Source organism: Fopius arisanus, unplaced genomic scaffold (genome assembly GCF_000806365.1).
Source record: "Fopius arisanus strain USDA-PBARC FA_bdor unplaced genomic scaffold, ASM80636v1 scaffold00134, whole genome shotgun sequence".
Lineage (NCBI taxonomy): Eukaryota > Metazoa > Arthropoda > Insecta > Hymenoptera > Braconidae > Fopius > Fopius arisanus.
Genome location: NW_011887873.1, coordinates 37,615 through 63,181, shown reverse-complemented (window position 1 = coordinate 63,181; position 25,567 = coordinate 37,615). Strand labels below are relative to the sequence as shown.

At 38.8% G+C, this 25,567-nt stretch overlaps 2 protein-coding genes across 2 annotated transcripts; both read left to right on the top strand.

Moving 5' to 3' along the window:
• Positions 1-1,809: 1,809 nt before the first annotated feature.
• On the top strand, positions 1,810-7,274 carry LOC105272041 (uncharacterized). The gene is made up of 13 exons (XM_011313919.1): positions 1,810-1,878; positions 2,535-2,595; positions 2,831-2,933; positions 3,006-3,125; positions 3,558-3,729; positions 3,836-4,022; positions 4,157-4,245; positions 4,518-5,005; positions 5,331-5,514; positions 5,587-6,075; positions 6,168-6,679; positions 6,960-7,064; positions 7,161-7,274. The coding sequence occupies exons 1-13, from the start codon at positions 1,845-1,847 to the stop codon at positions 7,272-7,274; spliced, it is 2,658 nt and encodes an 885-aa protein (XP_011312221.1). The 5' UTR covers positions 1,810-1,844.
• A 13,384-nt stretch (positions 7,275-20,658) lies between these two features.
• LOC105272005 (ATP-binding cassette sub-family G member 1) lies at positions 20,659-24,970 on the top strand. Its single transcript, XM_011313870.1, has 3 exons — positions 20,659-20,921; positions 22,393-24,425; positions 24,604-24,970. Exon 2 carries the CDS (start codon positions 22,620-22,622, stop codon positions 24,420-24,422), a length of 1,803 nt encoding a protein of 600 aa, XP_011312172.1. The 5' UTR covers positions 20,659-20,921; positions 22,393-22,619; the 3' UTR covers positions 24,423-24,425; positions 24,604-24,970.
• The last annotated feature ends 597 nt before the right edge of the window (positions 24,971-25,567 follow it).

The window sequence follows — 25,567 nt, the reverse complement described above, 5'->3', positions numbered from 1 at the left end:
GATGAAACAATGAAAATCACCGGAGATTATTGCAAAATAGCCAGAATGCAGTGAATTATCCAGAAATTCGTGCGATAACGTTAAACCTGGACAAGCACAAATCAAGGTCATCCTTTTTAGAGGCGGAGTATATGTTGTATAAATGGCCGAACCTTCCATAACCTACCTATGATCATCATTTTTATCGATGGACCGGAGGTCATGTACACCAGGCACCCTTAAACCTTCTCCCTCTAAATCCCCATCCCCCTATTTTACCGCTCTGTACGTACAGTTGTAGTCGTTTTTCCGATTGCCCATAATCAATAACGCCTTGAGACTTTTCTAGTCACGTAGTGGCACTGAGGGACTACCAAAGGTGAATCAAAAAAACCAAGGGGTGGTGGAGGAATGGACAATGTTACCTAACGTGTGTCAAAAATTACCTTTCACTTGTTCACTGAACCTCGACGACTCAATTTGATCCACTCTGGTCGATTTTTCGTTACCTATTGTGAGTTATACTCGACAAAGGTATTACAGGTTCAGATAATAATTCAGGATTTACTACCGAAATTATTTAGAGATATCTGCTTTGGATAGAAATCTCGGCGCAATGTTACTGAATATTTTGAAACCTCGAGCACTCCTCTTGCATGAAAATTCATAAAGGTATTCCATTGTGAGTGGTTGTGAGCGACTGTGAGCAACAGTGAGCGAATTAGGGGAAGCCCCGAAATTCGGTGTTTAGAAAATGAGAAAACTTATTCGTGGCGTACATTTCCAATAAATTTTCCAAACCCATACATTGAAATTATCTAATGAACTTAAACCCCCGAATAAATCCGTCGAGAGTGAAAAAAAAATCTTATGATTCAACTCATTTCTAAAGATCACCGGTGTGAAAACGTGGAAATGGCCATGAGATAGAACACAGAATGAGAGGAAAGGTGGCAGATAGAAGAACAGGAATGAGGGGATGTGAAGAGGGAGGGTGGACAGGGAGAATACAAGTATGAAAAGGGGTGAATGTTTGTTCTAGCTGGTAGCTCTTTCATTTCCTCCCATTCTCAGGCTCTCCACTCTCATACTGTCGAGAGTTTTGCCCCGGCAAATCTTCAAACTACGATGATCGAGGTTATGAAAGGTTGGCTCTATCTACCTCCCCCTCTTTGCCTCACATTTTTTTTCCCCCTTCACCCTTCATTTTTACGATTTTTTCTCTATTTTCCCCCTTCTCTTCCGGTCTTTTTGCTCCTGTGACAAAATAGGAAGGCAAGAGTGGAGGTTTCAGTGGTGGAGGGACAAAAAAAAAAAATTGTCGGGAGGGGGAAGACTCACTCGCTTATTCCCTTTTCATTTTCACTTTTTTACCCTATTTTTGGGGTTGCGGGACTTTTATATTATTTTTTTCTGTCTCTACCGGGTTATGCAACGCTCTCGTTCCATCAGAATATTCTTAGAAAAACATTCATTTTTTTCACTACAATAACTGAATATTTATTCATCACTTCCCCATGACTAAATTATAATTCATATATTAAAATTATTTTTTACGAGTAGGAAAAAAAATCTGATAAATAAAATCAGGAAAAATTTTATTTTCATTCGATTTCCAAAAATAATCCGATAAATAATTAGTATGAAAAATTAAATACACGTTATTCAGGGTCGGAATTTTTTAAACGAATAAAAATCTCGATGCGCTGCCAATCGACTTTTAAATCCCCTCGATCCCCCCCCTGCTCGATTACTTTCGAGATGTTCCGTTTTTTAATGTAATGGCGCTGTTGTCGTACGCCAATGAAAACCATCTCAATGTCCCATTCACCGACGTTCCGCTAACTCGAATTAATCTCAAGGAAATGTCCCAAATTAATCTGCCCCAGAGCTACACCTGTAAGTTGCACAATTAATCCTTTAATTACCTCTCAGCACCTCTCTCTCTCACTAAACAATTGTCACGCCTCAATTGACGGAAAAATTCCCGGAGGGGAAAAAAAAAATGAAATGTCAGAACAAGATGCCGGTTCATCACTGACAAAATGAAGACAGATAATGGCGTCTTTCCTTTATTTGTCATTTATCCCCGGAAAAAACGAGGGCTGGGTAATCCTCGTTGATTTGTTTATATCATTTCGTAATATAATAAATGAAATATGAAAATATTTTGTTTCGTAGAGCCCAGGGGGATTTAAAAAAACGCGAAGTTAAATATCTCGATTCTAATGAGAAAGACCAGGCTTTTTTTTTTGTTAATTTTTTTTTATTGCTGTGGATGAAAGAAATTATCAGACACGAGGGTGATAAAAATAAATAGACAACGCGTTCATGAAGTTGGGAAGACTCTCGGGGCTTTAACGCACCGCAGAAAAGAAAGTGGAGAGTAATAAAAAAGTTTTTCATTGGATCCTCGGATTATGCACTCTAAGATTACTATTAGGTTATCCTGAGCCCTTTGAAGTTGCCGGGGTGGGGGATCAACCAACAAGTGTTGAAAGTGCTTTGGTGTTGAGACTTTTTTTTCGAGGTCTCTGTGATTTTTTTTTCCCCAGGGGATGATCAGTTTGAGGACGGGCAAGAGGTGAATCGCACGATTCCTGATGAGGTGATCAGGTAATTATTTATTTCCCCCATTTATGTGTTTAATTGGGCACTTATCTCAGTAATCAGTGAACTGAGAGAAAAACTTCAGAGACACTTTTTGAAGATATTGAGATATCCTGCAAAAAAGATCAATTGCTTTTTCCTCGGAATTCAATAGCTTGAGAGATATTTGTCCCTCATATCCCCCATCGATTTCCACTGAATTTGCCAAGTTAATTACTCCTGACGACTTTTAATTATTCAGCATTTACGAAGTTTACGTTAAAGAGGACTCCGAATCACAAGATGGAAAGTGTGGATTGTCTCTGGTGCCGGGTAGCTTGGATAATGATCACCTTCTCATCAACGTAATTAATTCGTTTTCACTCACTCTAGTTGTTAATTTCTATCGTAAATTAATTGGCGAATTACATTGAAAGGGTGGTATTGGCATCTCAGAGGATGACATCGATGGGGAAGTGGTTGATGGCGACGGAAATACTTCTAAGGTGTTTGTCAAGGACTCGATTGATTCCCAAGGAAATAAAAAGAAGAGCAAGGTGACGAGAAATTTAATAAACGAGCCCATTAAATGGATCTTACCTCCAAAATTACTAGGCCCACCTACGAATAATGGCCAATACCATTTTCTCATAACCTAATAATTAGTGAGAGATTCTCAACTTTCAGGGCATCGCTGTCAGTTCAATAGAAATCCGTGCATTCATCTGCTTATTTTGTTAATTATCTCGATGTGTGGATTTACAAGAAAATGTAATATTCTGTAAATAATTCCTGACATGTTTTCTTTTGAACCCACTAGTTCCAGAGATATCTACTCAATAAGACGATGATGATAAAAAAATTTGTTGAGAATTGAATAATAGAGAAATAGAGGAACAAAGGAAGATTGCCACTGGTGTTTTACAGGAAATTCTGAGCTACTTCATTCTGCTTAACATCCTCATCTGCTTTATGTCAAAATACAATAGGTAGAGGAGAAGAAACTAAAGTCCTTGAGTGATACTCCCTATTCTCAGACAAATGGAGAAAACTCGGCAATTCCTCAAATCATAGACAAAGATGATCCCAGGTCGAGGCTTCACTTCGTCAAGTACCTGAAGAGAGAGGGAAAAACGATTAAAATATGGGAGTGTGGAATTTGTATGTTGTATTTACAAACAATTCCCTCAATTAAATTCACCAGTTGAATTTGATTCATTCATTTCTCTCCATCTTGGATTCAAATGATAATTTAATAATTCAATAGGTTCTAAGGAATTCAGACATCAATACACCTTGATGAGGCACTTGCCAACCCACACTGACGAGAGAAATTTCAAGTGTGACGCCTGTGGCAAAGCATTCCGACAACTTTCAACCCTCAGTCAACACAAAGCCATTCACAGTGATGCTAGGCCCTACGTTTGTGAATACTGCAAAAAAACTTTCAACAGGTTTCTGTATTTTCAACAATTATGAGTGAATGGGGTGTATGAGTGCTTGGGAAAACCTAGTACCATTCGTCCAGAAACAATCACTTCTTTTTACTCATTTTTCCCCCCTTTTTAAAATTTTTTTTTCCTCCTAGGGTTTCAACTTTGATCTCACACCGGAAAACTCACTCCGAGAATAAACCACACAAGTGTCCCGTCTGTGGGAAGGGATTTCATCAGAAAGGTACAGAAATTTTATTTTTCTTCTGCGTCCAACGAGCAAGAAATTATAAAAAAAATATTACCTCACGAAATTTTTTGGTAATTCTACAATTATCTCTTCAATGAGTCATTTGAGGAGAAAATATCAATGTTAATTATATTTATATATATATTTATTCCTAAGTCCAATAATTACCATGATATCAGTGCATTAATCTCACAAAAACAGAAGTCCAAATCACATAATCCAATCATTTAATCCTAGTCCCTTCCCTTTCCCTTATAACAATCCAGGGAATCTCCGTAACCACGTATTTACACACACGAATGAACGTCCATACAAGTGCGAAACGTGTGGAAAGGGCTTCAATCAAATGTCCAATCTCGTGTGTCACAAAGTAAAGGCACACGCTCACACAGAGAGAATGCAGTACTCGTGTGGTATCTGTGGAAAAGAGTTTCCCCGTAGATTTTCCCTGCGTTCACACGAGGAAACCAAGCATGGAATCAAATATCGCAATTCTTCGGTGTCACAGAATGGAAGCGAGAGGAATAGAGTTAAACAAAATCTCCGGATCATTGAATTATCCAGTGAGGATTCAATGGATACCGAGGATAAGGAGAATCGTGACACACAGAAAATCGAGACATTTTACGTTGATAAAATAATAACCAAGGCAATGACAACAGCTGTTATGAGAAATCAAGTGCCCTTTGCACTTTTTAAACCCATCAGAGGAATACCTGTTCTCGTCAAGGTCACCGATGCAGGAGAAAAGCACGTAAGAATTATTTATACCCCTCAAAAAAAAACTTGGGTTCACAAAAAAAATAGCTTCAGACACCATTGGAAACCTCGAGAAAATTTACAATTCAATTAGGTAAGAGGAGAGGTCTCTGTAACTCCTTGAGACATCAAAAATTCTTTTTTCATTCATTTTTTCGAGCCCGGGGATCAAACGAGATCGTTTTCATTGGAATCTCAAGCTTTTCTATGCCAAAAACCGAGAGAAAAATAGAAGAGAAAAGCCCATGAAGAAGTAGAAAGAAAAACGTAACAACAAATCCTGGTGATAAGAATTTGTTTTAATGAGATTACTTGGACAGATGCTGACTCCAGCCACTCCCGAGGATTTGAGAGTCAATGGTACTATGAGCTCGCCCGAGGGTAGTTGCGAGGGTGAAAAGGGACAGATGAAGATATCTGTTGTTGCCACTGTAACCCAAACTCCAGGAATCGATGGCAAGTTCAGTTTTTCTGTTGAGCCACCAGATCCAGATGAAGATCATGGTAATGCACCTGGAAATAGATGGAATTTGTCAATGATAAAATAAATGAAAAAATCCCTTTATCCTGTTGCAGTGGAGAATTTTTTGGTACCAAAGATGGATGAAGAAGTTGATAAGCCAATTCCCTTCATCCCAGAGCCCTCCAGCATCTCCAGCACAAGTCCATCCCTGGAAGATTGCAGTGAACTCATGGAATTGGCAGCCCAGGGTGGCATTCAATTTGTTCGTGCAACCGAGGACGGCAGATACGAGGTAATGAGCAACAGTGAGGCACGTGATCTCATGGCGCAGAATTCCCATGATGTGACGATACTTGAGGGTCCTGAGGCTGAGGCGATAAGCGTCATGCAGGCCAATACACGTTCCACAACAGATGACATCATTATTGGTGATCAGGACAATCAAATAATGGTGCTGGACGCTGGAGCGAATCAGAAATCATTGGACTCAATTGAGATACTGGATCCCAGTGCAATGGGATTCTTCGGTCAGTCCAAGATCGATGATTTTATCATGGGTCAGAGAGGATTTGAAGGTATACCACTGCCCAGTGAAGATGACTGTGAGTTGAAAATTCATTATTTTCGCCTTGAATCTATCTCAAGACATTATTTTTTTTTGTGCTGACTTAATGATTGATTGGATCGTCCTCAGTGATGGTACCCCACGACTTTTCGAGTCTTCTCCATCACCAGCCAGATCTCTCCTTTCCCTCCCATCCACCCCCCTATCCCCCCCAGGATAGTTTTGCCTTTCTCAAGGCACCCAGACTACCTCCCGAGGACTTCAGTATTCTTGGTGTTGACAGTAATTACCTAGAAGAGGGTAGAATGAGGCTCCAGGAGTTTGACGATGTCATGGATGACGTTCAGTCAAACTTGCGCCCAATGACCCCGGAAATGAGGCCACTGGGTCACCATAGCTCGACAAAGCTCGAGACTGGGTCATTGCCAAGTTTCGCTGAGACAAAAGCACTTGGGCCAAAGTATCAGGAGTTCGAGGCTGCATCGCAGTATCACGAGATCAAGATATTTAATACTTACGATCAGGGATTGAGGGGCGGTTATTGCTCGTATAATGGAGATATCGATGGAAATTATCAGAGTGGATCTAGAGTTTTTGGAAAGAGGATGTGTGAGGATCAGGAGAAGGACGACAAATCCGAGGTATTTAAGGGATTTTGGGGTAATGGGTATTTTGATCGGGAGGACAATGACTTCACCTATGCCTGTCTCACTCGATTTAATTGGTAATTTATTGGTTCAATTCGATCGTTCTTGTTTCAAGATTATTTTATTGTTCATCTGTTATTTGTTTACTTTGAATGTTAAAAATTGTATGAAGAAAGTAATTTTTAAGATTTTTCTGGAGAGATATTGACTGAGTTGATTGAATTATAAAGATCTGAAAGTGAATATATATTTTTTTTTTTTGGATTTCTTCAAGGGCATCCTAAAACCAATTCCCTCGAGCTCCCGATCCCTCCCTATTATCCCAGAGGCCGATGAGGGCCGGAATGTGGACAGAATCTCGGATCAATTACTGCTTCAAGTAAAGATAATACCAGTATTATTTTTCACCGTTAAGTGTCTGTGAAAATGACTCTTCATCAATTTTTTCCCCATTATTTCCATTGCTCTCCTCCAGGCAAACACTCTCACGGACCCTGACTTCCTGTCCTTCGAATCCCGCAGCATGGACTCCCCCGGAAATCACCTCCCCAAATCCTTCACCCTAGATGGACTCCCCGACCTCAATTAATTTATGAGTTATATTTTTTTTGTAATTTCTCTTCCTAGAATTGAAAAAAAAAATTGAAACTCAATAAAAAATGACGTTCTACAATTTACAAAGTGTATTCAACTAGTTTATTGTTTAATATCTCTGATCCTGGTTGAAAATTTGCGAAATTAAAGTGCGATGTGATTTTTTTTTATCTTTACGATCCTGAAGACTCTCCGCTAAATATTTGACAAAGAAAGAAAAGATGAAATTCTCAAAATCCCTGCATTACATGTTTACTGATTCCTTTTTCTCCCCAACCATCGTCATTCGTGAATGGTATAACCGGTATAAACGATCGAGTGAAAAAAAAGGCGGGAAAGAGGCAAGAAAAAGCCTTTCACGCCATCTGAATTGCAAATTTCATTTTCTTAATGGGACGACACTCTCGAGTACCCCTGGAAAACCTTCACGCGCTTCTCTCCTTCTCAATCTCTCCCGCTCTTTTTAACATGTTTTTTTTATATCCTCGCACACTTCTTTAGAAAATTCAACGGCTTTTCTACTCTCACCCTCAAGCCCCCTTTCTCGCCTTCAGTTTGCATCGAAGAGTCGTTCTGTGATTGGTAAGAAAAGAGATGACAGAAAAAGAATGAGAGAAAGACGTTAACGAGAATTCTCTCATTTTTTTCGTTTTTCCTCCGATTCTCACGCCATTTTATGAATTTTCAGCAATGAGCTGTACCCTGAATTGAGCAGAATGAGACTTCGTGTATCGACAAGAATCTTGGCGCAACGTCCCGGAATATTTTGAGACATTGAGCGGTTATTTTCGGTGAGTCACCACAGAGATATCCGATTGTGAGCCATTGTGAGCGAAATGATAAAATCGCCCAATCAAGTGTTGGAAATAGTATTTGGAGCCATTTCTTCACTGTCAATACTGGCCCCCGACAGTGATCCCGATGTATCCCAATTATATTTCACAACCAAAATTGATCACTCCTTCGCTCATAAAATAAAACTCGAGCGGAATAAAATAGAATCTAAAACGAGAGAGACAAAATCTCATTAATTTTTTTTTTGCTGGAGTTGGGAATGATATTATTCGAGAGATGGGTGAGAGAAAGCTGGAGTGGTAGTTTGGGGGATGGGAGGGGAATGGACTCTTGGACAGTTGGACAGTTGGACAAAGTTGAGTTACCTTCTGGTGGATGAGGGGATGGGAGAACACGAGAAGAGCAGTCTGGAGACGTCTCAAGGCGAGAGTTTCTGACACGACTCTGACGTTCTTATCAAGTTAGGCCTTTTGTTTTCCAGGCACTAGCCCCCCTCTCTCTCTCTCTCTCTCGTCACTCATTGACTATCCCGCATTGATTAAATTTTGAGAGGCCAGGGGAATGGGTCTTTGTCGTCAAATTAATTAGATCTGTTCGTCTCCATTTGTGTCGATTTGTTGGGCACTGATCAATGGAAAATAATTAATTTCAAGATTCACGACTGATGGGTATGAGGGTGATTCAGGGTAATGGAGGGTTCTTAAAAAACTGAAAAATTCAAAAACCCTCGAGCTCGCTTTGAAAAAAAAAAGACGGCCAGGGGTCGGTAAAGATAGATCGACTGAATTCCAAATATCCACTGCAAGACACGTCCCAGTAAATCACTCAGGTTCTTAGGCTTAAATTATTGACGAGGAGTTACGTCCCACGTTGCAATAACACACACGACCCTCGGTTTATCCCCAGCCCTTATTTCTCACGCTACCAGAGGAGAAATTCTCTTTGAAAAATAACCGGAAGTGGAAATATCCCGCGGATAGTGGGGGGTAAGAACGAAAGCAGAGGGGGTGCTCGGAAAATTTCATTTTAAACTAATCACCCGGTGTTAATATAATATTAATGGCCTTTTGGATGTTTATCAATAATTTTTCTGGTGGACTGGACGATTTATCACAATTTCCTATATTTTTTTTTTGCTTATCCCTGATTCACGTCATCTGTTGGCAATTCTCACGGAAGTTAAGGGCCAGTTGGCACTCGCCGTGGATGCAGAAACACAAGAAATAGTCAGTTATATACGCAAGCACGTATCTACCGGTTTTCCCCAGTTGTTCCACTTAGAAATTCAACTCACACCAAAAATTTCCAAGGTAAAACTCCTAAACCCACTCTCTCTCTCTCACACACACACTTTTCTCACTATCCTACCTTACTGACTGACTCAGACGAGTTAGGAAAAGGACTGTACCGAGTCTGACTCAATTATTACTTGCCACTACTTACCCAGAGGTACTTTGCCAGGTGCTGTTTAAGTTGTCTCACACTCTCCTATTTTCTCGTACACTTTTACGTTGAATTTTTCAACCTCTCCAGCTCCTCCGGGAAAATTCTCTTAATTTAGACCTTTTTTTTACAAGTCCGGGGAAATCAAGACGAAGGGGATAGTCTGAGCAAAATAACCGGTCAAACCGCTGGTTCTCATTAAAAAATCCGCTGGGGTAATCACCCATTAAAAATTATTCCCCTCGTAATTTTTAACGTTTTCCTACGTTATAAACAAATATAAATAAATGAATGAAGTATTTAGAAATTAATCGATTGGCGAGGTGTCAAATAGAATGCTTGCTTTCTCTTCATAGAAAAATAAATCGGAAAATTTAACGCGTTTCATAAAATGAAGAGATATTCCACAGCCTTAATTACGTTCTCATCCAATTGATCCTCTCGCGTGGAAAAAAAAAGAAAAAAAAAACCTCCATAACCCCCCAGTGAGTCAGAGTAAAACGAGGGCTATTCCAGCCAAGATATGGTGTTCCCCTCTTCCCCGGCAAACGTACGTTTTCTTGGTAATCTTGCCATGGCTGTTAGACGTTTTTTTTATGGCTGAGAGTCCTAAACCGTCTCTCTTTCTTCCCCACCCTGGACATATCGGCCCCACCGAGTTGAGGGCTGTAAAGACGAACCCGAGGTTTGGTTGATAGTATCCCTCTTCCTCTCTTTACTTTCTCCCTTATATAGAGTAAGCACGAGGAAAAAAAAAGGGCACAGGGAGGGAGAAATGCGCGAAAACAGCCGAGGTAGCAAGATTGCCTTCTTTCTAATTTATAACTAGTCGAGGCTTCGCCTTTAACAATTTACGCCTCTGGCCTTTTTCTGTAGTTTTATACTTGTTTCGGTGGTGTTACAGCTCTGGATGTCCAACGACACGAGATTGGAGTTGGAATTGTTGGTTTCATTCTGGAAAAAGTCGATTTGAAGGGTCTGGCCACCTCTAATTTCCGGGGGATATTTGCCAATGAGTATTTATCAGGCTCCCGTCAATGACCATTGCAATCCTATTTTTTTTCTCTTTATACCCGCAAATTGTTGAAATCTCGAGTTTTAAATGATCAGGAAAGGGTCGATCCTTCCGAGTTTTTATAATTTCCCCTTTTTTCTCAGTTAGACACACCAAAATCACGTGAGCAGCTACCGAGGGCTGACTAGTCCTGGGCGTTACCACTTCCTCTGGAATCACAACTCCATCCACCATTTCCCTGCATTTTTCCTTTTATTTTTTTTTGGTCGAGGGCGAAATCTCGACACATTCTTGATTTTAGTATCTCTCAGTAATAGTTTTTGGAAATTCAATTTCAGTACTTTTCTTCTATTAATTCATCCTCTTGAATGACTTCCTCACTGCGATGATAATTAAAATAGGGTATCGAAATGCGTGAAGTGATGGTCTGTTTGGTTTATTGTAGGATCTTTATCCATTTGTGTTCACCAAGATGTGGATAACGCGGCTCGTTATGGAATAAGGGTGGGAGAGGAATAATCAAGGTTTATGACCATGATGCGCTAATTAAAGAGCACTCCGTACCAATTAACCTGGCACTCGGTCTTTCGAAGGGCTCTGGAGTGCCCCAGGGGTTCGAGAGAGCTGGACCGATGGGCTAGCTAATTTTATCTTTTCTGTTTATTATTCGCTGATCGATTGATTGTGACCGCCGGGGATTTTCCTAGAGATTCTCCAATTTCATCGTTTCTCCGGTTATTCCGTCGGGTCAATAAATTGAAAAGCGATTGACCAGTCATTGACCGATCGTTGAAGATATTTTTCGCATGTCATCGCGAATTCCGGAGGGTTTTTATTTCGAGGGACTAGTTAATGATTCTTCGGTATCCTCGCCGGTGAAAAAAATTGGACATTTCGAAAAGTCATTGAGACGAGTTAATGAATATTGAAATACCAATTTATTATTACCGAAAATTCTACGGAATTTTTTATAAAAAAACCAAGTAGATAAAATCGATGGAGAAAGAGTGGATTTTAATCTTCTCTGGGAACCGTCATTCGACTTTTTAATATCACTAATATTTCCAGTCAATATTCGCGGCTTTCGATCCATCAAAATCTCTCCGTTGCGACGTGAAATCGGACGCCACACCCCGGTTATAGTCTAGAGGAATTTCCCCAAGTGGAACTGACACGAATAAAACCACACCTTCAATATTTATCATCACTTTCAGATTGAATGTCAGTTCATCCCACGAAAAAAAATATCTTTACATATCCCAATCGAATACCCAAAAGTGAGTGAATTGAACTAAAAAAAAAACAGTAAGTGTAATATAATATCTTTTATTATCCTTGATGAATTTAATAACCTAATTAAATTTAGAAAATGGCTTTAATGAATCGACTTATTTGTTTTATAAAGCGTAAATTTCATTGATGTTCTTATTTTTTACAATAGTAGACGAAAAAAATTATCCGATAGCAAATGTATGAGGACAAGGTGAAGAGAACTGAGAACTCAAGCTCAAAGCTCCTGTCTGTGTTCTTTTTTTATCCAGAGAAGAATAAAAAAAGAGCAGAGGGGTTTCCTCGAGTTGGAGATGGGCTGGAGATGGTTGGGTCTTGATTGAGCCTGTTTTACAGAGCCAACCCACAAAAACCATCCCTGATTACTTCCCTATCTGAGTGTGTTACCCACTCCCAAATAGAGAGGGAGAAAAAAAAAAGGAAGAAACCATCACCGAAGAACAAGAACCCCCGGTGCCATCAAAATCGATTCATCCACTTTTTTCTCCTCGAGATGGAGAACAAGTCAGAGGGGGCAGAACGGATGGAAAAAAAAAAGTAAAACTCACGTGAAATATTAAATCCTCTTGTTTCAAGCGATTATTTTTTACAGGCACTAAAAAAAAAAATTACTGGTAATTCCCAAATTTATTACCCGAGCGTTGCCTATATATATTTTTTTCATTTGCTATAAAATTCATTGGAATTTTTGTTTTCAGCCGTTTATTTTAATTATATCTAGAGGTAGTTGCGGGTTCTACAGGACTTTTCAATCTCACTGGTATCTCTCCATCGAGTAAAAGAGTTGGTCTCTGAGGTGGAGGATTTGCCACTGTGTGGCATCTCACCGGCTGTAATTGGAGTTTCGAAAGTTTCCAGTCATTAGCACCGGAGGCCTTATCTAACATCTAATTCGTTGGATTCTTGGTAGACTAGAAGGATCCTCAGGACCAAATGCCTATTACTTTCGAGTGGCTTGTACTCGCGTTAACTCGGGGAATTTCTCATTTTAATGGTATTAATAATTTTGGGCTTTAATGAAAATTCGGAGGATCTCATTGAGGAATTTCTCTGATTATCACATATTTTCCGCAAAGTGATTATTTATTACTATTTTTATGGATATTAAAATAGTAATTAATCATTGCTGAGAAAAAATGATGGATTTTGTCATTTGCCAGGAATTTAAGAGTCTCTCTGATTTATATATCTTTTTTAGGAGGAAACTTGACGTGCAATTCTTAACAAGAGTGGACAGATGGATCGAAGTGCTTGGACTTCTGTATTCAAGTGGGCCGCATCCACTCGAATTGATGGCGTCAGCTGTTATGTACTGTTGAGGCACTGGGACAGTCGTAAGGTGCCAGAGCGAAAAGATTTTACTTCCCAGTTGTGAAAAAAAAAGAGAGAGAGAGAGAATTGCACTAAATTCAGTCTCAACAGTGGAAAACTCTCATGTCCTCCGACTGTACACACTCTGGAGAACCTTCCCACCGTCTTCCAAAAGTTATCAGACTTTCCATTATACACTCAGAAGTATCTGTGAGTCGATTCCGCGGATTCATTCCTCCATTCATCTCCGGTACATGTTTATCGCACAAAACTTTGATTTTTTATGAGCGAGAGAAAAAAATATTTAAAGTTGAGAAATATTGAAAGAAGTTGGAGAGAAAAATCGTCAGTCAATCGGAATTGATCGCACGACGAAAAAAAAATCTTAATACAAATCCCTGGACACTGAATTTATTCATATCATTCATCACGAGGGCTCAACATTTAAGTGGAAGAAATTATTTAAATCTTGCTGCCTTAATTTGTTGAGTAAATCCCTCATATACAGCCTGATAAATAAATAATGTGCTGCGGTGTCGTAAATGTCGTACGTAAAGTGATTTGGGTGGCTTGATTGGCCCTTGGGCCGTTGGTTAAGTATCCGAGAGTGTTAAATATGAGAGGGAGAGGCGAGGAAAAATCGTCGTAACGTAAGTGGAGTCTGAAAGACGACATAAAAGACGCCTTTTATTTTACGCCACTGGATTTAACCTCTCCCGTCAACCCACTCCACCCCCTCGACCATTTCACCACGATAAACAGCACAGAAGGGGATAAACTTGTTTGAGATAAAATAAATGAAGAATCTAGAAGATATTGACGCTCTCCTCTCTCTATTTCTACCTTTTTTTTATTAACTAATTCTGTATTTTACTTTCTAAATTAAAAGACCCTCCAATAACAATTTGATTTTGCAATTAAATCAATAACTTTCGTAATTGAAATTTTCCCCAAAAATGCACCACCAATAGAAACGAGGGAAAAAAATCAGCGGAAAAAGAAACTAGTAGAGCTGTTAAAAATAATACGATCCAACTCGTGTCCCATTGGGCAATTCAACACAACCCTCTCAATTTTTCCATTTTATTACTATCTTTTAGTGACGTGTTGCCACCGCACCGATCGAGCTGGAAAAAAAAAAGGATCCAACAGGAAGAACCAGAAAAAAAAGCCAACAATGGACGAGACAGAGATGTACTGAAAAAAAAAAGAATAAATCATGTTTCAATTCGCTGGTGGCACGTGTTACGGGAAATGTAACTCGAAAAAAAAAACAATTCGCGGGGGTGGGAGGCAATGGAGGATGCGTGCGGTGGGAAACTGTCAGTACGTGTATTTAACTAGATTTTAACGTACTCTCAACGTGGGGACAGTTCGAAACGGTCGATCAATGTCGACAATTTTCCAGCGGATAACCCACTGCGGCTGGGTGTAAATGGAAGTTGCGAAAAAAAAAATATATATATTTCGGGCATTGTTGGGGGGTGATAAAATGACGAGACGATTACTGAAATGAAAGACAGATTGCCCGGGTAGTTTTTATCTCCTCGGGTTTCAATTAAAAGAGAAAGATTTATTTTTTATTGACATCATTTTTTTTAAACAACATAATGGTTTTTAAACAAACATTCGTTGTTGCAGTAACTTGAAAGCCCATGGGATAACAATCGGTCTTTTTCCTGAATTCTCATATTATCTAGACATTTGGGGTATTAGGAGTGAATTAATGATGAATCATTATTTCTTTTATTTTCATATTAATTGAAAGAGAACAATTGGGAAAATTTATTTGTTATAATAGATTCAACTCTGAAGAATCTAGAGAGCGATTTTTTTCTCCGCGAAATTTTTCTTTTAATAACTCCGCAGTCCCCGTTGAAAAATGAGTGGTCAATCGGCATTTCCATTCCCAAATTTCAATGGCCACCGAATGGGTCATTTTCACCCCCATTTTCCCCAATTTTCAGCCCTCATTTTTATAAAGTTTCGTTAGAGCCACGTCCCGAGAGTTTCTCCCCGCAAAAAAAAAACCCATAAATTATTTCATTGTCTCTGATTCCATATAAAAATCCACTGGGATGTTCTATTATCGGAAAATTCATGATTGATAAAAAGTGTACGAGGTGAAATCGCTCCCAGAGGGTTTGTTTAATGCCCGATATGACGCGACGTGAATCGAAAAGCAAGGCAAAAACGAGAGGTACGAGAAAAAGTCCGAAAAAAAAAATGGAATGAAAAAGAAATGAAAAAAAAAAGACGTAGCAACTGCCATCGGAGTCCTACCGCTGTCGAATAAACGAATTATCAGTTTACGGGACGGTTCAATTGTTTCCACAAACGATTTAACACGTGCATGAGCAATTTCACTCCCCCAGTCCCTCGTCGTCTCAAAAAATGAAATGAGAGAAAAAAATATATTTTTAGAGCACACTTTTATTGAATCACCTAATTCGCTTCAATTTGGAATCGATTCCAATTCGGCGTTTGAGGTTTCGTGAATACATTTATTCGCGGTTTAATGATTTATACGATGGGAGAATTTCGGGCTTTTCAGTCAAATATTTAACGAATTCATTGGGGGACACTGAATATCAGAGTAATGGGGTGGATAATGACCCCATTACGCAGACAGGAAAATTTCCACGCCGCCGATAACTCGTAAATGCTATTTTATCGATTAACACTCGTAGTCTTCAATTTATTTATAAACAATTAGATAGTCTAGTGAGAACCGAGAAATTATTCGTAATTATGATTTTTTCATTTATCACTGGCACTGGTGATGATTAATTAATAATAATAATCCATTTTACAGAATTATTGGGAGATCAAATCCAATTGAAAAAATTGGTAAATTTATACTAGATTCGCACGTGGAATTTTTAAAGTATAAGACCGAGTATCAAAAACGATAGATTCGAGTGAAATTCCAAATGATTTTTTTTTATCTTTAAAACCCCGGGGCAGAATGGGGGCAGGAGTATTTTCTGGGGGACTGGAAACTTCTCCGGATTTTTATTGCTGGAAAAAAAAGGGGTGACCTTATGGACGCAATAAAATAAATTGAATTTTCGATCCCCCGCCCCTGCAACTCTATTCTCCTACGCAACGATTAACACGTGACTCGCATTTCCAAGTATTTTTATTTATTTCACTTGGCGTTTTTTTTTTGCCTTTTTTCATCCACCAACAAACACTTCGCTGAGAGTAAGGAACAACCCCTTTTGTCCAGGAGTTGAGGGTTAGAACTCAATTGAAAATGGGATTTTTTTTTTATCGAAATAAAATGGGGGCGCACGTTTCACATTTTGATACTGGAGTTTTAATCTGATGTTTCATTCCTTCGGTAACCGATTTCATTTAATTTTTGTTTTATTTTCATCGACAGACTGGGATTATTTTTTTATCAGTGACTGCTCCGGGATTTTGTTTTGATAACTCCAGCAATTATTTTTCTCTCTGAATTGGAATTGAGAATTAAGTGAGTGAATTAATTATTGTGTGAATTTTCTTTTTTATTATTATTTTATTAATGAGAATGTTATGTTAATTTATTGATGACGAGGGAAATTGGTAGAAGTGAAGACTAAGTGAATATTAAATGAATCAATCAATAATTGCACTTGGATTTGGATTTAATAATCTAGACTGAGTAGCTGAATTGGGGCGTGAATGAATTTTAAGTGAATTAATTAATTGCGTGGAGTTAATTAAGTTAAAATGATGGTTTTAAAGAGAATAATCTTGTACTGAAAGTGTGGGTGGATCGATGAGGGAATTTAAAAAAGTCAGTGAAATTCAAAGATCATAAACAACCCATGAGCGTTAAATCCACCAACTCCAGATCTCATTTCTGATTGCTACCTTCTGCACATTGTTTCATTGTTTCCGCTGGAAAAATAAACGAGCCTGAGACTCGGTTTTGCTTATACACTGTGTTGCCAGAGGGGCCACCCCCCAACCCCGACATTGAGACGTGAACAATGGGAAAATTCACTGGCTTTGCTATTCCAACGGGATTTTTTTCCCCTCACTGTGGACACAATCCCCTCCACTATTTCCCTCCACCAACAAATCAGGGAACGAGTAGCCAATAAAAATCCGAATAATCAACCTCCGGGAAACCAAGTAAGAAAACAATCCGATGAAAAAATTTCTAATCGTCAAAACACCGCGGGGATCGAAAAATCAACCCCCAAAAATCACAACTTCATATTTTATATCACTCCTAAAATCTCCATTTAGGAAAACACAATCCCGAGGAAAAAAAAATGAGATTACTTGCTCTCGGTGTATGAGAAAAAAGAAAATATAGCAGACAGGACAAGCTTAAATGGTTAGTGAGGCCTGTGGGTTGAGGGGGTTGAAAAGTTGGGGCGTAATAAGGGCTGCGATAAATAAAGCCGGAAAGTGGCAAAGTAATTTTCAGAGTCAACCCCCTTCTCCGTTGGGCTGAGCCTTTAACATTAAAGCCATTATCGCGATCTCTTAATTTGCAAGAAAAAACATTGTTTCATAAAAATGGTTTACTGGTTACATTTTCGTACATCTTGGTGTGCATTATTTATACCCCTCATTTAAAATTCTCACTGCTCTGCTATTTATTCCGGTGGGTAATTTTCGGAAAATTGTTTTCAGGATTATTTATTATTGATTACACAATTCATCCGGTGAATAGTTGTTTTTTTTAAATTCATTATTAAATCAAATTAAAAGTTGAAAAATAACTACAGGCGGATTTTATGATAATTTTTTTTTGTTTCTGGGGGGTGGGGATATATCTGTTGGAAAAGGCACTCATACCATGAATAAAACTGGGAAATGAGTTATCGAGACTTGTAGCAATAATCCACATGGAAAATCTCAACTGGAAAAGCCTTAGACTTACTTGAGAACGTGAGAGTTATACGAAGTCATAGATGAGGATGAAGGGGTTGGGCTGATGAGGAGGAGGAAGTGGTATAAGCTCTTTGCGCGTCTGAGACGGCTCCTGATCGAAAAGTATTTCTCATTTGGCCCTTTCACAGCGTCTTAGGATTACCACCTATAGCTACTTGAAAAGAAGGAATTTATTTTACTTTCTTTGGCATCCCCCCTCATTTTCGCGACGTCTTTTCTCGCCTACTTTCTTTTTTTCATTCAATTTTTTTTAATTCATCTAATTTTTTTCCAGAGGCTGATTGGTGGAGACGTCTGGGGGTCTGGAGTCAGAGCAGATCGCCAGCTCTTCAGGTAGAACAGGAATTCAACGCTTCACAGAGGAATTAATTAATTGGTCAATTAATTAATTTGAAGGCTGGACCATGAGTCGACGTTGGACCCCAAATGTGAGTCGATTTCAATTTTTATACATTTGAGAAATGATTTTTCAATTACCGAGTGTCGGTTACTGGTACGATTTCGACCTTATCGACGAGTTGTTAATTGTTTATTTTAATTAGGGTTAATTAATCTGCTGAGGGAGCGCTGTTAGGGAAAATTGCTAGATCACTTTTTTGTAGCCCTTTAAATTTTCCGTACAAATTATTAAAAAATTTGTTTTGGGATTCAGGTACTAATTTTATTTGTTGACGGATGAAGATGCTATCGGATTAATAATAAAATCTTCGTCGGTCACGGCCGGTCTCGTCAAAAGCTTTAGTTTGCCCTGTTATCGCACACGCTTCTGATAAGACATTTAACAAATAATATTGAGCCATGAACATCGTCATTGTCGCGTAATTTCCCGACACGTTATGACCTCTGATTGCGTGAAAGTGTTATGCGAAATCGGAGATTTGGAAAAATGGATTAATCGATAAACTAGTGATAGCCCGGAGTCAATTGTCGTTGAAAAATTCCCGTCAATTTCTCCTGATAATATCGCGCAATATATCAATAGCGAGGTCAAGATTTCACTATTAAATAATTCATACGAATAAACAATATTGATTTCACTGGGGCAACGGACGTTGCACCGAATGTCTCGTCACTTGTTGATAGCAGTAATCAATGATTTCACCAGGGATCAATTTTTTATTCCATTGCAACAAAAATTCAGCAATCAATCGCATCCACAATTTTTCAGATCCAAAATTCGTTCCGACATTCGATTTTAATCAGAGAATTTTTCTTTCCCCGGAAAAGAAAATCTACAATTCTCTCTATTTTATTGTTTGCATTTAACTTCCTATTTTTTGCAGAAATAATTACTCGGCACATGCGAGAGTATTTAGCGATAAAATTCTAGTTTTATTTTCTCAAGCCAATTCTTGACTCATGAAAGAAGTGCGAAAAAACGGTAATAACAGGCTGGAATTATTCAGCAGTTCCCCAGTCATTACCGGAAACTCGAGTCATTCAAACTAGTCATTAGCGTATTACAAAAAGAGGACGTGTAAATCTTTTTTTTTTAATCAATAATGCAGTCACTTGATAGTCAATCCAATATGATAATATCAATGAATTTTTTTTGAAAAAATTTAAATCTCTTAATTAAAATAAATGTCTGCATTAAAACGATATTTTCGACACCCTCTTTACCAGTAACTCCCTACAAATTAATGATTGTTAACATAATTAATATCCATGTTTTTAAATTGCTGCATGTAACAATTTCCTCGATGCGTAATCTCGACATTGATTGATGCCAGTCAAGAAAAATATTCATCATTTCATTTAAAATTCTTCCAAAGTTTTGACGCGACAATTATCGAAACGCAGACGATACCAGTCATCATTAAAATTCATAACGATGATGAAATTACTTTGTAATAATTATTTTATTTGAATTCCATGTACCCTTCATGTAAATGGTATTTAAATGGAAGAGACTGCGCTGCGCCGGCGCGCGTTTCTATTAAATCTGAAAATACCCACGGGGTACGAAATTCCAATTGATATTTATCAGAGCCATTAGATGATTGTAAACATCTACTGATCCAATATTTGCGCACAAAATTAATTCATGCGGTGAGGAAATACTGAAGTCAGATTACTGGCATGTAATATCTCTTCACTATTCACAATTTCTCTTAAAGGCCATGGACTTGAGAAAAATTTGAATATGAACTTTTTTGTTGTCAATTAAATTCCCAACAAAAAAGGTCATATGACATTTTTTCGTAAAATTTCAATTTCCCCCATAAAGCGATATTCAAAGATAAAAATTTCCCGACAATCGCGAAAAATTGCGTTCGCGAATGAAATAGCGTAATAATAAAATGAAAATTAAATGATATTTCAATGGGATCGTGTACAAAGAAATGACTCGCTTCTATCAAATCTAATCCGATAAAAATGAAGTCCTTTAACGAGGGAATGTGGTGATACTCCCACTCATTGACCTCAACTCAGGGTCACATGTTTCCTCATTTCAATTTTTACATCCTCGTGGAACTGGTCGCGGTCGAAAAAAAAATGAAAAGGTAACGGAGAGAGGGAATCTCCTCCCTCAGCAGAAAAGGTATTGCATGAAAATGAGTCGAAAAAAAAAAAGAAAAGAGAAGCAATCTGTCGCGTTGAGGGAATATACAGAGTGGAATACGGAAAATAACGACAGTCGATGTCGGGCCACTTATCGGTACAGAACGTGCAGCAATTGCGCTACTAGACAATCAGTGGGATGTACTCGTAACGTCCGGTTTATTCGGATAGAAGTGATTTCCTTGGGCAAGGGCAAGAACCTCAGGGAGTGACGTGCGAGGACGGGGAAACAGGTTTTCCGAAGATCCTTGGTGATCCTGGTTGAGGATTTAAGGAGATTCCGGTATGAAAAGGTCCAGAGCCAGTCAGGATTTCAATGAACGAGTAAGTTCTCCCGACTCAAGTGATCGTATCTGATACCAAGATAACGACTCGTGATAAAAATTCGATTACCTCTTGAAATTGCTCTCAGTTATTGATCAGCTGATTAATCAATTAATCAGTGAATCTCGATATCTGTACATCTGAGAAGAAAGTGATGAGGAACTTTTATTGAGATTATTGAATTTCTGATATAAATGGTCTAATCGTGTTGTCTCGTAAAATCAATGGGTTTCCTGAGAAAAGAATTTTTTTGACGTTCAGTTATAATTTTTTTCCAATTGGCAATATTTTTATGATTGCAGTCCCGAAAATTTAATTTGCAATCTGCGGGAACTCGATTGTTCAATTTTTTAACCGATAGTTTTAATGATTCGTCAATAGTCAGTTTACTGAACTGCGGTCTGTCATTAGTGATGACGAATACTCAATGGTGGATAAGTCAGAGAAACATTCACTCCGATTAACATTACGTGACTCTTCATTGGTGCAATTTATTTTTCGATACATTCATTTCGCGAATTCAAAGATCCGTGACATATTTCCGAATATTTTCTATTTATAGAAATCCAGTTTTTCTCCGCCACGTCGCTGAATAATTGATCTATCAAATATATTAATTCAAACCTCCGAAGTAAAACAACGAGTCATGAGAGATACCATTCAATCTCTAACCGGCATTACTGCGTGAGTTAATCCATAATTAGGTCACATGATATTTCGTGAATCTGTTGTAAATTCCCGCGTCTACTCCCGATAATTTCCCGAATAAAATAATTGACGCGTATTAAAATAGAAAAGAAAAATCGTTGGGAAATAATTTTTCGCGATTCACGCAGTAAAATTTCAATTGCAGAAAAATCGAATAGTATGTTTCCGTTATCGTATTTTATTTTTTCGAATTTTCCTTCGTTTATTACCGTTTGAAAAATCTCTCGTGACTAATGCGATAGTCACTGTTCGTTAACCACACGACAATGACAATTGCGATGATGCAACAATCCGTGTAGAAAAATAAAAGCTTCAGTGGTTGTTATTTAGTATCTCGAGTGGGAATAATTCACTAGAAACATCAGTATTCAGAGTTTGTGCAACAAAATCCACTATAAAATAGTCTCGTTGACGTGGCCATGACGAAATGACGATGTTTTCCCCGCTTTTGAAAGAATTTCAATTTTTCTGAGGCAAATGTCACTTGGAGGTTCAGGTTTATGTCGAAATTAAATGGGTACGCTAATTTTTTGATTTTACGAGCCATAAAAATTTTAGCAAGTGACTGTTAACACACGATTCCATTTTTTTTTATAATTTATCATTTTATTTTCGCTGCAATTATGAAAATCCATAAAAAATAATCGTTTCACATTACTTTTTCTTTCTCAATTAATTCAATGAGACCCATCCTTTGATTCAGATCGATTCCTCATTAAATTTTAATGACTAATCGTAAATTGAGATTCCGTAATTATTTCAGCTGACCAGAGTAAAGCCATTCTCGCAGTAATTGGCGTTACAGGCATAAAAAGTTGAAGGTCACCAACAAGTAACTGAGGTTTACCTCGATCCTCATTACGAGAACCATTAACGATCAATTCCGCGATGAATGAGGGATCAAAAATCGAATCCTTGACATTCATCGCGTAAATCATCTCAAGTAAATAAAAAAACAACAGCGCAATAAGTTTCCCCTGGACACAAAACATGTATCAGCGGACAGTCCAGATAAATCTTCCAAAAGCCCAAACCATCGACATCGAGTTCAAGGATGTCACTTGGGAGGTGCAAACCGGTTTCAGAAAGCCCAAGAAACAAGTGCTGAGAGGTGTCAGCGGTTGTTTCAAATCGGGTGAATTAACCGCTATAATGGGCCCATCAGGGGCTGGAAAATCATCCCTGCTGAATCTCCTGACAGGTTTTCAGGACGCAGGTTCAACAGGAACGATAGACTACATAATAGGTACGAGCAAGCAGAATTACAAAGCCTATAAGAAGGCCTCTTGCTACATTCAACAAGACGACCAGCTCCACGGTTTGTTCACAACCCTGGAAGCTATGAAAATGGCAGCTGACCTGAAACTAGGTACAAGCCTGAGCCAAGAATCGAAGAATTTTCTGATAGACGACATCCTGGAGACTCTGGACCTCACAAAAACCAAGGAGACACGTTGTGACAGGCTGTCAGGGGGCCAGAAGAAGCGCTTCTCAATCGCCCTTGAACTCCTGGACAATCCTCCAGTGATGTTCCTCGACGAACCGACAACGGGTCTTGATTCTTCCTCCACCCTCCAGTGCATTGCGATGCTCCAGCATCTGGCAAAAGGTGGAAGAACAATTGTCTGCACAATTCACCAGCCATCAGCCGGAATCTACGAGATGTTCGATCACATCTACCTCATCGCCTCGGGCCTCTGCATGTTCCAGGGCTCACCAGCCAACACTGTTCCCTTCTTCAGCAGTTTGGGACTGCAGTGCCCTCGTTATCACAATCCAGCTGACTACATGATCGAAGTTGTCAGTAAAGAATACGGAGACTTCAGTGATCAATTGACAGCTGCTGCATCGGGCCCGAAGTCCTGGAGATCGGGATTCATCAGAAAGGCCTTTCTCGTCACAAGTTTTTCACGTAAAAATATCGAGCAAAAGGCAACAGTCATTGTCACTCCTCCCACCGAATTCCTGAGGTTCTTCGTTCTCTTCAGGAGGTGTGTAATTCAGCTTTATCGTGACTGGACTGTTACCCATTTAAAATTAATCCTTCATTTCTTGGTGGGAATTCTTCTCGGACTATTTTACGCCGATGCTGGTGCCAATGGCTCAAAGACTATCAACAATTGTGGATTTTTACTGGTGACTGTTATCTATTTGTGCTACACCAGCATGATGCCGGCTGTTTTGAGATTTCCATCGGAGCTGCCGATAATCAAGAAAGAGAAATTCAATAATTGGTATCAGCTAAGAACGTACTACGTTGCACATTTGATAGCAAATCTACCCGTGCAGATGCTGTTTGCTGTTGTTTACTCGTCAGTCTCTTATTTCATGAGCTCACAGCCACATGACTGGAGCAGGTTCTCCATGTTCTTGATGGGAGCGACGCTGACAACAACTATCTCAGAGAGTTTTGGTCTTGTTCTTGGCACCACTGTCAATCCCATCAATGGCACCTTCCTCGGGGCCATCGCCTCCTGCATGATGCTGCTCTTCGCTGGATTCTTCGTTTTCTTCAGGCACATGCCTCTTTTCATGTACTACGTGAGCTATCTCAGTTATTTGAGATACGCCATGGAGGCCCTCGTTCAAGCTATCTACGGATATGACAGGGAAAAATTGCCGTGTCCTGAGGACGAGCTCTACTGTCATTATCGCGCACCCAAGACTATCCTCGAGGAACTTGGCATGAAGGATGTCAATTTTTGGATGAATATTGGCATTCTCATGGTGAATTTTGTCGTCCTCAGAATGGTCGGGTATTTCACGCTCAGGAGGAAAATTTCGGCTTCCTGAATGGTGAGGCCGGTTTTTTATCATTTTTAGACGAAATGTGAGATTATAATTGATACGATAATTTATTCTCGTTGGGAATGAAAAGTGCTATCTAAACGCTACGAGACTTTCGAATTAAATATTTTTTATAAAAACGCTCTTAACAGCCTTCTCATGAATAATTAATTTATTTATTCCACAGGATCTGAGTGTTCCCCGCTCACCGGGGGACGATTAAAATGGCAATTGATCGAGCATCGGCTCAAGGACTGGTCTCTGAGTCACTCAGCATCGTGCAGGAAGTCGTGGAGGAAAACGAAAACTCCTGGTTATCATTCTAGTGATGGTTTTAGTCGGGATCAGTGATTAAAAAAAACAACCAACAGGTTTTTCGAGTTTTTGTGAAAGTGTAATGAGATCTGGAGCCTTCCAGATCCAGAGAATTGTAATGGATTGCTGGTGTCAAGTTGATTACCTCGACATGAATTGTTATTTAAAGATTTAGTGATTATTTAAGAGGTGATTGTATTGATGTATATAATTTCTGTTTAATAAATTAATAAATTGAATAAGTGGGGAGTTCTTATCACAGGACTCGTCTCGTTTATATTTCAATGAAGTGATAGGTATGTAATGAGATCGCAGAAGAATTGAGGAGTTACCCAAAGTCTTCGGCCATTTTGTCGGCCGCCTTTTTAAGCATCAAAATGGCGGAGAAATCAGGGAACTCTTCAATTTAATTGGATTATGTGCAAAACTGTCAGTGGCTCATCTCAAACATTCTCTAATTGCTGAGATCTCTTTTATTATACAAGATCACCTTCACACGCGTCAGCCGAGTGCCTTCTCATTTTTTTTCCTTTTACGACGCTGAGGAATTTATTTGTCATCACTAATGGACTCTGTCTGCCCTTGCATTTATCTTTCAGGTCATTACTTGGTTTGGAAATGATGAGATTTTATTTTTACCGGCGATATATTTTTAGGTCTGAGGTGTCTTTACACCGAGGTCTGGAAAAGGAGAGAACTAGTAAAATTGTTTTATGAGGGGTAATAGCGAAGAGGATCGAATTTTTGAAAAAGTATCAGGAGAACATGAGAATCAAAGAGCTATTCACTGCAATTGAAAAATTCGAATTTTTTGAAAAAGTATCAGGAGAACATGA